Genomic DNA, 13799 nt, shown 5'->3' with positions numbered 1-13799 from the left:
TTCCTTCTCTTTCTACAGTTTGCTTTTCTCTAACAAAACAGCTGACGATATACAACCAGAACTGCCAAAGCAGGACTCCAGCCCATTCTCTTCAACATAGGTAGTCACCAGGAAGAGACCTCCTTGGCTTTAAAAACATAACAGGTATCATGTACCCACAGTATAATTCTTCTCATAGTTCACTGGGTCTATAAGTGTCATTATGCCAAAGTTAGAATATTTGCAATGATAAGCATTTCCCAATACCTCTCTGAGCATCCTTTCAGGAGCTAGGCAGTGGCAGCTGACAGAAGTCTTTGTAACACTTGACAGGCAGATGTGAGTTTGATACATATGAGTGACCGTCAGTGTTCCTCAGAGCTCACCTACCAGTTACATATTGTTAGTGTTATGTCTGACTGTTCAGCCATTTTCTCCTCTCTTCTATATAGGTGACTTTAAAAGCCATCTTGGGTACGACATAGAAAGGCAGGATATACAATTTTTAGGTCAACAAATCAATAAATAAAAGAAACTGCCAAGCAGTCCTGTGGAATGCAGCCAGGCTGCTGAACAGGCCCAGACTCCTCATTTTGTCAGGTGGGAAGTGGCATCAGCAGAGCAACAGAAATGTTATGAAAGGCAGCAAGAACTGTGAGGGTGGAAAGAGAATGTGTCTTTAAGGGGGATACTGTAAAGCAAGATAGAAGATGTCAACCCCTTCTCTTTCAGACCATGTTTGTTCTCAAGGCTGCCTAAATCTCTGGACAATGCAGATTTTTAGTTGCAGTGTGTTCTTCTACACACTGTCTACTACATGAGCCTATATTCTAGAGTATCAGTGTCAAAAGTGCAACACTCTTGCTTTTTAAAAAAAAAAAACCATGGTAATTTGACCAGTATAAATTACAAGATATAAAATAAATCAATGTAGCATATGTTCTTTTAAAATATGCTGTTTTCTGTAGTTGAATATATTAGAGGCAGATCTTTGAGTTCTTGCCACAAAGAGTTGCCAACTCTAGCTTGGGAAATTCCTGGAGATTTGGAGGTGGCACCTGGGGAGGGACTTTAATTTCTCCTAGACTCTATGGTATAGCATATAATCCACTCTCTGAAGCTGCCATTTTCCCACTTGGAGGATGGTAACCCTATCCCCACACAAAAATGTAAAAGGAATCCTCTGATTAAAGTATGTATCCAACACTGAAGATAAAAAGCCTTTGTATTTGAATAAAATTGTTTTACAGCTTGTGGGGGGTTTTTTTACTAGCAATTGTTTAATATAGAAAAACAGAAGTCTGCATACTACAAGACGACCTGCCTCTGAGCCCCTTCTATCTCACTCCTCTACCAACAGTGATTTTGGAGGCAAAAGGAAATCCTTCCTTTTGCTCTGTGGCAACCTTTTACATTAAGGACTCGGAGCTCAGAGCTAGCCTATCAAAAAGCTTGTCATCTGTGAGCTGAGTCCCTCTAAGTTCACATGGAAGGAGAAGAGAAAGGTCAAAGTTCTTTCACTTCCAAGGTGACCATCAAGGGAGGAATTTTCAACCTCTAGGGCTAGTGACTGCACACTGGAAGTTCTCATAACCTTCCTGTGGCTGTATCTGGTCTGGGGCTGGAGGGTGGGAAGAGTTTTACTTTATCCTGAACATTGCACCATTGATGGAACCACTCAGACTTCCAGAGTGTCTGAACTACCCACTATATCGACATCTAATATGTGCATGTGGATCTATCAATAACACCTCGACTTGATTTATGACAAAGAAAACTAGCCTAGCAGTGCAGTCAGCCTTTTAAGAATGATGTCCAATGATGTTAGTGAGCAGCAGACGACTAACAATGTCCAAAACCCAGGTAGTAATCCCAGTCTAAGTCAGCAGTGATTCTGTATGACTCTCAAATCCCTTGTATTTGTTTAACTCTCAAAAGTGCTGGAAAATTCATGGTATTGCTGACTCTTCTCTGTTTCTATGCTAGCATTCTCTGCTTGCTTCTTGTCATGCCCCAGATACCCTGCTACATTCCAGTCAGATGATGTGGGAATCCCAAGAGATGTGTTGGTAAACTTTTACATTATAACTCTGCTTTTAATAGTTTTCAAATAAAGAGAAGGAAGTAATGCTTAAGCCACATTTTTAAAGAAACACCATTTCACCCTCTCAAAACACAGTTGTGTGGGAGGGGGAAGAATTATAATTTGTATTTTAATAAACACACCAGCAAGTCAGTTTCAGCAGTTTAACTCTCCCCCCCCCCCACTTCATTTTCAACATCTTTTTGAACCACAGCAATTAAACAGAAAATAGAAACAGAAAAACAGGGGAGGGGGTGCTGGAATCAGCTCTGCTTCCTGTATGGATGTAATTAACGGTATGATCTGTTTCATTTAAATACTCCACCGAACTCTCTCCTTAAACAACAAATACTAACAGTTAGTTCATTTGCAGGATATTTTCCTCAGCCTTCAAAAGAGGCTGACGAAGCAAGAATTATAATTTTGAAATATGTCATGTACACAAATACCTAGTTAGCTGTACCTCTTTAGATTGGCTGATGCTGGAGGGTCTAAAACTGACTGAGTGGAATAAGTCAGAGGGAGCTTTCTTATAATAACCTGAAGTCTTTCAGTATTAAAGCACTGAAGCTGTTTATGAAATCATTGAATTGGACGGTTCAGTATACAGGTATGAGATGGCTGAGTAAGTATGTACTTGCTGTATTTGCTAGAGCACAACTTTTCTGCATTAGAAGGAACAAAACCCCTTCCCCCCTTAATTTCATGGGTGAAATTGAGACCACAGACATGGCTTTTCCCAGTTGTTACCTTGGTCTCTGCATTCCACTGATGACAAAGAGATCCAGCCATACAGGTGGTCCACTTGCACTGGGCTAGGTTGTTCCATCTTCATATACCGGAGAGTAACACCCTTCTAAGTCCATTGCTGTCAATGGCTTTAGAAAGGTGTAATTTTGCTTAGGATTCTACTGCTAGAAACTTTTTTTCAAAACCTACAATGGATTTGCATTGAAGTTTGGGAGGTGGTGTGCACATGACCATCTCGTAGGCCTTTTTTACTATAGTCCTAACACTTCAGCCCATAGAATGGCTGAAGATTCACAACACACTTGTACTGCTGAAGCAAAGGAGGATCATCCAGTGAGCAGCCAAGAAGGGAGACTGCCCAGCAAACAGGTAAACCATAGTGGCTTGTATCCTGCCAGTTGTTTCCAACAACAGAATAATACTTCTGTCATTAGAAGAAGTGGACAATTCTCCATTTTCACAGCATACCACTTTGCCTGCTGTACTGTTCCAAAGGGATCACTGACTAACTCCTTTTTTGCATCAAATCTTGGAGTGAATCCTGCCAATCATCTCTGCTAAGAGAAGGCATGGTGATTTTTGACAATTCTTCACTCCTACTGCTGACCTCCAGTTCACCCCTCACACTAAGCAACATGTTGGATACATTAGAGGATACAGAGGATTAGGGGAAAGGAGGCAAGGAAGTTTAGTAACATATATGGAAGGCAGGATGTAGCCCAGTGTGACCCTACAAGAAACTACATGAATACGTAGTGGTCTGAACCCAGGCCAGCACTCTGGTAGTTGAGGGGTTGTGGCTCTGTGGTAGACTATCTGCTTGATATGCAGAAGCTCCAAGTTCAATTCTCAGAATGTCCAGTAAAAAGGATCTGGTAGTAGCTGACACGAAAGACCTCAGCTCGAGACCCTGAACAGCCATGACCAGTATGAGTAAATGGCACTGACTTTGGTTGACCAAGGGTCTGATTCAGTATAGGGAATATTTATGTTTCTGTGTGGCTCTTGGGGTGGCTGTTCTTGGGTGATCTTTTTTGCTGTATTCTGAATGAAATTGCATTGAGTACAATCAGACTTACATGGGGTTTTTTTAAAGTTTGCAAAGCAAAACAACTTTAATTATAAAGGTAAACAATGGAGAAAGCTGACAGAAAGAAAGTTGATCTATTTGTAATGCAATGTTTTACAGATACCGTGGACTGCCAAAAAGACAAATAAGTGGGTTCTAGATTAAATCAAACCTGAACTCTCCCTAGAAGCTAAAATAACTAAACTATGGGTGGGATCATACTAGGAATTTGCCATGGTGGTCTCTTGCTTTAAAAAAGCCGCCCCAGAAAGAGATGCACTGCAGTAATCAGACTGCACCCAGCACAGGCACAGATTGTACTTGTGTTTAGAGGAGCATTCAGATTGCTCCTGTGCATGCATTCAGATGGCCTGGAAATGTGCCATGCAAGCACTTCAGCAATTTGCCACTGGGAAGTACCAATGGCTATTTAAAGCATAGGGGAGGCATTGCAGGACGATGTAGTGATGGGAGCAACACGGGTGTTGTGGGTCAGCAGCCTGCTGCACGGCCAGCTGAGCCTATTACCACCCCTGTCCGTGACTCTGAAGTGGCAGAAGCGTGCCCTCGGGCACCAGTTGCTGAAATTACTAAGGACAGTGGGGACCCTAGCCCTATGAGTACTGGGGCAGAGGAGGCAACCCCAACAGGCAGTGAGCCAACAACCTAGGATTCAAGAAAGGCTGCCTTGCTTCCCCTTTCTCCAGAGCCAGGGGAACGCAGAAGGTGATAGGCACGCTTGGAGCTCCTTGAGAAAAGATGGGGTATGTGCCTCACACCCAAGTCAGGAGGAGCAACTGGGGCGGCTCCCCTGCAAGTTCAACAAGACCCAGCTGTGAACTTCCCATAAAACATGTGACTTCAGGCAGCTCAGGTGGGGGAGCAACTCATCAACATTCTGGAGATGCCGTGACCACAGCACCTGACCCTGATACCTCTTGTGATTTCTGAACTCCTGGCTTTGACCCACAGGCCTGGTTGACTGTGCCTCTTGGATCTTGTTTCCTGGATTCTCGGCTGGTGTCCTTTGTGTATGACTTTTGGACCAACTTTTTGACTATATGAACTTGGTTAGTGTCCCTGCTTTGTCACCCTTAGTTTCTACTGCCTGAGTCTGCCCTGCTCCAGGACAATGGGAGCCAGATGTGCACATGTGAAAGTGCCTGTTTGATCTGGAGGGGAGGGGTGACTATGGCAGGCCAAATCACATCTTTTAGGTATGTCCACAAATACATGTTATCTCTAACGTAGAAATAATGTGGGTATTTGCAAATTTATTCTTGCGTATTCTGTGCTTTTGGATCCAACCAGCTGCACACAGCTGTGCATCATATGTAAAACAGACAGTTGTGGTACAATGTGTCTCTCTAATGAGAACTATTCACACTCCCTAACACAGCTATGCAGCACTGATGATAAACTAAGATGGCAGCACTAACCTCTGGTTGGCTCAAGCAGCAGCTTAGTGTTAAATTGTAGGAATAAAAATTCTGGGGAATGGACAGAGATAGCAACATCAAACTTCATTTATAAAATCTAAAATGACCAATCAAGGCTTTAACCATACAAAAAACCTCATACTTGTTTTATTCTGTCCTAAGAATCTTAGTTTATGGTAACTGTTTTCTGGGGCAACTAATATTTCCTTGAAATACTTCCTTCTAAATTCAAACAACAGCTAATTCTACCTGGAATTTGGCCAGAAGTTAAAACACCTGTCTGATGCTAAGAGAATATTAGGGTGGAAGGAGGAGGAGGAGGAAGAGGAGAGTTGGTTTTTATATCCCACCTTTCTCTACCCTAATGCGTCTCAGGGTGGCTTACAATCTCCTTCCCCTTCCTCTCCCCGCAACGGACACCCTGTGAGGCAGGTGAGGCTGAGAGAGCTCTGAAAGAACTGCTCTGAGGGAACTGTGACTGATCCAAGGTCACCCAGCTGGCTGTTCTCCAGATTAGAGTCAAACCCAGTTCTCCAGATTAGAGTCTGCCTTTCTTAACCACTACACCAAACTGACTCTCAGCCTCTCTGGCTGTCAGGAACTGCATATAGGCAACTCAATCCATAGTTCAGTGAAACTGAAGACCATGGATTTAAGTTAAATGATACCCCAATCCTATAAGTCAATATGATTTAACAAGCAGTCATCTGACTAGTGCACTTTTACTTCACTTTCCCCCAAAGAGCTGAAGCTGCCTTCCATAATTCTGTCTTTCTCCAACAACCTTGTGAGGTAGGTTAGGTTGAATGTGTGTCACCTAACAAGCTTTATCACAGAGTGGGGATCTGAACCCAAATAACCTGGATCCTTATTCAGCACTAGGATCCTATTTACAAACTTACTTTTATCTATATCCTTTCTCCCCAGTGGGGAATCAAGGTGGCTTCTTTTGTTCTCCTCTCAATTTTACATTCACAACAACCCTGTGAAGTAGGTTAGACTGAGATTATGTGATTGGTGCAAGGTCACCCAGCAAACTTCCATGGCAGAGTGAGGATTCAAATCTGGGTCTCCATTTCCAGTTCTGGTAATTGCTATACCTCAGTGACTCCACACACTATACCACACTTGCTTTCTCCTGGCAACATGGAAGCTTCTCATTTCAGCGGAATTTATTTCCAAATCAGCATGCTTAGGATCAAGGTATAAAAATCCAAGTACTTTTGCAGATTAGGCTGAAAAGGCCCAAAGGATTTTAATTGTACTTCTAATTGAAAGAAAACCTTGCAAGTCCTGAATATCTCAACAGCCATTTCATAAAATGCCCTGCTTTTATTTAAACAATACCTTAGATCAGACGTGTTCTAACCTCACATTTAACTGGGATTAAAAGGAAAGAAAGAGTCATGTTCATAATGCTCTGACAGGTCAGGACCTGTACCACATTACCGGCATCGAGGACACTAGGTTTGCAATCCATTTTAACAGCCAGTCTGATGTCAAAAGTATTCTCTCTAGAAAGCAGACTTTTCCCTGGTAGTTTAGCAAAAAGCATTCCCCTCCTCCATGGCCCAAACAGAGTAATAACTTTATGCACTGTAAGTTGAACTTGCAAAGATCGGTCGGGACTTGTTTTTCTCTTAGTTTGTTCATGATGAGATCACTATGCTCCACTGAGAACTCACATTCTTTCACTTGACAAAAGACATAGGTGAATGTGTCACAGTTTTACTGTTAGGCACAACTCAGATGCTCCAAAGATAACAAGAGCTGTTCACTGCTGCTTGCCTATGTTCTGCAAGTGTGTTAATTTAAAATGGCTGCTTGGTAATACTTTAATTGCAGTTTCATGGCAACAAATTGCCACTTAACTGTAATAAATTTTCTTGTGGCTTAGTTGACTAACAATGCAGGCATGCACCTGAAAGAAAAGAGACAATAAGAAAGCCAGGACTTTATGTTCTATGATGTCAGGCAGAGGGGAACTTGGGAACAAACCACAGTGCCAAATCAGTTCCTTCGAGAAGTCCATAGATGCCACAGAATCACTTCTGGTCTTTGCTGCAAGAGAACTTCCGAAAAAGTGCATTTCCCAGACATTAGTGTACTATGCACTTTAGAATTAAGAAAATCTGAGCAATCAATACAAAAACTCATGTAACAGCAGTACTTCTGCAAGAATTAAATGTTAGTATTTAATCTAAATACTAGTAATCCTAGATTCAGGTGGGTAGCTGTGTTGGTTTGAAGCAGAACAAAATTTGAGTCCAGTGGCATCTTTAAGACCAATGAAGTTTTATTCAAGGTGTAAGTTTTTGTGTGCACACACAATTCTTCAGATACAATGAAATGGAAGTTACCAGTCCACACATTTAGGTAAAGGGTGAGCAGTAAATTATCATATTGCATAATGATGTTTAACAGTTTACGGGATCAAACAAGAATAACAAGCTTAGTTTATATAGTTACCATTTGTTTGGGTTTAATTCCAAGGGGAAAACATAGTGAAGGAAATAAATATTTCAAAATTGGAGATTAATAGGCAGATGTATCCTTAATTGTGGAATGGTGAGAGTAATTAACAATTAAAGTAACTAACAATACCACAATTAAATATACATTTTTAAATGCTTCTTCTTCTTTACTATGTTTTCCCTTGGAATTACCCAAACAAATAGTAACCATATAAAATCAGTTTGTTATTCCTGTTTGGTCCTTACATCCGTTAAACATCTTCATTATGCTGTATGCTAATTTACTGCTCACCCTCTACCTATATGTATGGACTGGGAACTTCCATTTCATTATGTCTGAATTAGCAATTCTAAATATTCATGTTAACAGAGCCAACACTCCATTCTCAATGCTGTTAATAGTATAAATTTTTAATAATTTCCAACTTTTATTTTTGTGTGGCGGCCCCTTTTGCATAAAATACTGCCTAACCTGTTAGTGTTGAAAGTAAAAAAAATCATGAAGGATTGGGAAGATAGTATTTTATGGATTTGGTTTGGAAAGGCTTAAATGTCTCAGAGCCTGCTGGGATGAGTAGATCTTGTATATAGACAGTTGGAGAGGGTAAAAATATTAAAACCTTTTGGGAGGGCAATCTTTTTCACAAAGTGGTTTCATTAGCAAGAGCGACAATTTATCAGAGGCATTTCTACATGATATAAGCAGAGCATTGTTCATGAGGACAATTTCAGACTGTGTACATGGCCTTTTCTTTCTGTAATAGAAGTTATTTTTGAAAGTGTATGGTAGCAGCTGCTGGTGAAGGACAAGATGCCTGAAGTAGGGTTGCCAGCCAGCAGCTGGCAAATGGAAGGTGTTCAGGAGGCAGAGTCATGGGGAACACCTCTGACAACAACATTAACTTATTTCTGGTAAAAACCTGAAAGTGACACCACATTGCTCTAGGAATCATCAGCTACCTGCCATCTACCAGAATGCCAGCAGGCAATAGGAGCTGGGGCAGGAGATCTCCCACCTTCTGGGGGCACATGGCAAGCCTAAATTGAAAGACCTACGTCTACTTGCACATACATACATCACATACACAAGCAATTTATATTACATGGATTCTAGAGCTCTACCAATGCAAATGCATAGAATTAGTATGAACAAGTGTTTGTTTTGTCTTGAAGAAACTAGAGAACCCAAATAGTTTTTTTTTTTTACATTACAGTAAATCTGCATCTGTCTAGCTTTCTCACTCTCTCCCTCTCAATCGCACAAACATACGCACCATTAGAACCTGCTTTATTGTTTGATATGCCTCCAGTTTCAAGAGGGTGTTTTACCTCAGGCAAAAATACTAGTTAAATATGTTCCATTGTATATTCATAGCTCCATCAGCCCTCCTCCAATTTAGTACATCAAAGCAAAGGCTTCATCACTTGCATGTGGATTATACGAACATGAGTGACATTTGTAATCTTATAGGTCTGCAACTTAAGAAATGCTTTTAAGCTTGCTATTAAATAGGTAGCTATGCTTTAAGAACTAGTCACATAATAGTTTATTTAAAGTCTTTAATGAACTTCAGCCTCTTCATCACTAAACGCCACACTATATTACTTACTGAAAAATTATTAGCCATCATCTTAGTACTACTAGGTTATATTAGACAACTGTAAACCTGGCATGTACAGCTTTAACAGCAGCAGGATGAGTGCTTATAGCCTGAATGAATTTTAAAAAGCTATCTTCAGCAGCACTGATGGGAGCTTTATATTCCTCTGAAGATCTTCTCAAAGGAATTCAGACAGCATAATTCACAGAACACTAATGCTAGCCTGAACACTTTAAAGGGGCATATTTTTAGGGTTCACAGCTGGAATGATCTAAAGTTGCTCTTTATCTCATTCCTTGGTCTCTGGGTTATTATCAGAACCTCTTCTCTTTACACAGGAAGTACTCAGCAGAGTATTTATTTGCTAAAGTATAAATTTGCTAAACATGTGGTATTAGTCTCCTTAAACACAAGCAGCTTACAAATGTGTATCTGCCTATTCAAGATGAAACATAGTGCCTTAGGGCTACCATTAATATACTTTGCTCTTCCCTCTCCTTTGGGTCAAAGTCCATTAGTGAGTTTCAATTAAGCACAAACTATAGATTAGCATTATATTTTAACTGTAGCTTATGAACCCCTCAAATCAGAACTGCATACAGTGATCTGAGGTTTAAAAACTGGAGAGGGAGGTAGTATGGAACATAGCCATAGTCTGGTGGTTCAGATGCTACACCGGTATATGTTTTTGCAGTGTGGCACAGTGGACACAGGTGTCAGGTTAGAGTGTGGGAGAAGCAGGTTTGCATCACCACTCTGCCTTGGAGGCTTGCTAGATGACCATGGGTGAGTCACACACTCTCAGAGTTCTTGACAGGATAAAACTGAAGAGAAAATGCTATAAACCACTTTGGATCCCCAATGGGTACAAATGAAATAAATTATCTGATTACTCAACAACTTTCTCTGAGATGCTCTTAGACAGGTACACATGAAACTGCTTTACACTGAATTAGACCATTGGTCCATCAAAGTCCGTATTGTCAATGCAGACTGGCAGCAGCTACCCAGGATATCAGGTACAGGTCTTACATATCGTCTATCACCTAACTGGAGATGCTGGGGATTGAACCTAGGACCTTTTGCATGCCAAACAGATACTCTACCACTGAGCCATGGCCCCTCCCAGTAGAAGTTCTATATTTCCAGTTTGTATGTCTTACTTATGCTGATCTTATCAGATCTTGGAAGCTAAGCAAGACTGACCTTGGTTAGTAGCTGAATGGGCAGCCACCAAAGAATGCTATGATTTCAGTAAAAAAAAAAAATGTCCTGCCTTATAACATGGAGTTGGGACAAGTGTAGTTGGATATCCCTCTTTGGAAACCTATTCTGTTTTACTAGCACTTGCCTTGATGTCTAAGTTCTTGGGTATTTAATCCATGTCTGTACATAAGTTAACTGGATGCAGTGCAAGTGTTCTTCTTGTATCTCACCTTTCTGAACAGGCCATTTTTAAGAAACACCTCAAAGTTAAGCTACTTTTACCCCAGGCACAGAACTGGGATGGCTACACAGTGAAAGGATAAAAATCAAACCAAAAAAAGGCATGAAGGATGTTAGCGTCTTCCAAACACATCAACCATAAGAATAAAATTTCTGCCTAGATAGGTTATGATGTACTGTAAATAAAAACAGTTTTAACCTGTTCTTGAAATCCAATTTCAAGATGAATCCCTGAATTTACACAATACTAACATTAATGCTAGAAAGGCACATTCACACACTGTTAAAATTGAGATAACTTAGCCTGAGGAGAGCTGCAAAGTTAATCACAATGAGAATTCAGCTAATGAAATATTGCTGTTATTTGAATTACTACTTGGAACATCAGAGAACACTGACACTCTGCCTGAAGTGACATTAATGTTGAGTTCTATGTATTTCTTATTGACAGAAAGCAGGAACTAGGAGTTTGAAAATCAAACTTGTGGAAGTTAAAATGTAAAACTTCGTGGGCAGAAGTGTTGTTTTACCACATCACATTCAAGTCCAAACTCAATTAAAGACATTTTCATTTTAAGTTTTTATTATTTAAATACACCATACTAGAGCAAATGTCTCTGAAAGTATCACAAATAAAAGATTTTTTTTCTTCATTCAGCAAATTAGGAATAAGTGAAAATTTCTACACAGTAGTTGCTATGAGCTTTTTTTTTCCTTTTTCTTTTTTGCCATGGGAAGTAGCAACATTAGGACAAAAAACACAGGCATGCATACATACATTGTATTTTACAGAGATACAATAAAAGTCATTTGTGATATAATATCACAAGAGCCCCATCTTTCCTTTTAGCTCATGTTTTGAGTTTTGAAACACATTTCCTTACAACACTTAAATATACAAAGAGCAAAGAGAATGTTGTTAAGGTAAAACACAGGGTACAAATTCCGGCCAGTGCCCTGCTAATTGTTAATGAGGGTAGAAAGCAGACTTGAAGGCTTATTTTAATTAGCTTCATTAGTCATTTTCCCCACCCCCTCCCCACCCAAAGTTGTTGTCCTCCGGTGGAGTCTTTTTCTCTCTCTCCATTTTCTCTACAGTCTCCCATTAGCCCAGATTCATGGAGTCCTTAATGTTCGCTTTCAGTCATTTTAATACACCAATAAATGTGGGAAGGGCAACCAAGAGTAAAGAAGGTGCAATGGCATGAAGCTGGCATTGATGCTAGCTACAAAGGTGACTTGTCTACTGGAGACATGGGATCCATCTGTGATGAACAAAGTTTGAGATGAAGGCACGCATTCTGCAGTATTCTGACCTTTTAGCAGACCTGCAAGAAATAAAAAAAAAAATGGGCATCTTAACCAAAACGCTTGTTTTGAGCCAAACGTGACCACTCTTGCCGTCTCCTGATTTGTTAATTTTATTAGGTTGCTTTCCAACTGTGACTCAATGAAAGGTTTTCTCTGTAATACTTGTACAAGCTCCTAAAGTGCTCGGATGGAAAAAACAGACCACAAAAATAATTTTATGCAGCTTTGACAGCAAAATACACTTTCACAAAAAGAGAGAAAAGCTTCTGGTGGGAAATCCTCCAGTCAATTTTTTTTTGGGGGGGGGGATTTGGACAGGGTTGAAATGACATGCCTTGCCTTTGAAGCACCAAGTAAAGTGATCTTCTAAATTAGGAAAATTCTGTCTAAAGCAAATAAGATACCCTCCCCTAGGCAACGCTAGTTAACATGCTGCATAGCACAAAAGCTAAATATAGACATTTTGGAATATTTTCCTCCCATTTAAGATTCCTCATCTGCTATGTTAGTTAATGTTACATAAACACTGTAATATATGAAGTCAAACATGTGCCTCCACAGTGATGTGTTAATGAATTGTGATAATTAAAAATGCCTAGCTCGACAGAAAGCTAGCTTCCATGGATAAAGCAGAAACGATCGACAGTCTTCAAATGCAATCTGTTTGCAATTACCAAAATGAAATAATATATATTAGATTTGTATGGTTTTTAAATGACATTTTGAGCTTCCCAGGAAGTTTTTTTTTTACACTTTCCCCAAGTTACTAAAAGCCTGAGGTCTATTAGTAACTGCAACCCCCCACTTTCAAGCTAATTAAAGTGGTGGAAGCTTGGAGGTTTAATTCCCTAGAGCTGATGCTCGGTGTGAGAAAGGTAATTTGTCTGTCCAGAACAAAGATTAGGGAGCAGCCAGCAAGCATATTTAATAAATGAGCATCAAGTGTCCTCTACTATGGACACAGACAATACCAATTATGTAAGTACAAGGGAATTGCTGAGCGATATGTAAACTAGAAGATTCTCTGCAAGAGACAGAATAGCAAAATGTAATCTAACTCATACTTTATTTAAAACTATAGGATCTGGAGCCAAGTAAATGCTCTGATCACAACCAACAAAAGGAAAACTTATACTTTGTACAAAGAGATGAGAAGAATACTGTCACTATGAAGGAACCAGTGAAAGGTTCCTCAGCTGCAGAGTAATACAATCTGTACAGATAGCAGAAATCTCTATTAAACCTTCAATCCATCCCATGAAGAACAACCCCACCCCCAGATACTGTTGTCATATTCCCAGCACCATAAGGTGGTTGTTCTGCTTCTAATATGGGCACAGCTTAAGTCATTTTTCAAGCATGATTTAAAATCAAGGCTCAACAATAGCTTGAGACGAACAGTATTCCTGCATGTGACACAGGATGAACAGAAGAATGGTCCAAGCAAACCTCTCCCTCAGAAGCAATTGGTACTTGCAGATGAATAACTACAATGCTACTAAAGGCATTCTACACACAGCCCAAAAGAAAACAAAACAAGCTAACAAGGACCATGGGAAGCTCTGCAGAGATATACTGCTTTGGTCTCTTTGCTGGATGGTATACGGCATCACTATCTTCAAGTAGATTTGGCAGCCTACTAATGGC

The 13799-nt window shown here is 40.1% G+C and overlaps 1 protein-coding gene across 1 annotated transcript in view; it reads right to left on the bottom strand.

Annotated features, from left to right (window-relative positions):
* Positions 1–11402: 11402 nt before the first annotated feature.
* Positions 11403–13799, bottom strand: part of LMO4 (LIM domain only 4) — a 15369-nt gene continuing 12972 nt past the window's right edge. The window contains exon 5 of the mRNA XM_060232156.1: positions 11403–12169. Coding sequence (XP_060088139.1) covers positions 12161–12169 — 9 coding nt within the window. The 3' untranslated portion in view covers positions 11403–12160. The remainder of the gene's footprint in view (positions 12170–13799) is intronic.

Source organism: Heteronotia binoei, chromosome 2, assembly GCF_032191835.1.
Source record: "Heteronotia binoei isolate CCM8104 ecotype False Entrance Well chromosome 2, APGP_CSIRO_Hbin_v1, whole genome shotgun sequence".
In the NCBI taxonomy this organism is placed as follows: Eukaryota; Metazoa; Chordata; class Lepidosauria; order Squamata; family Gekkonidae; genus Heteronotia; species Heteronotia binoei.
This window is presented reverse-complemented; position numbering and strand designations above follow the sequence as displayed.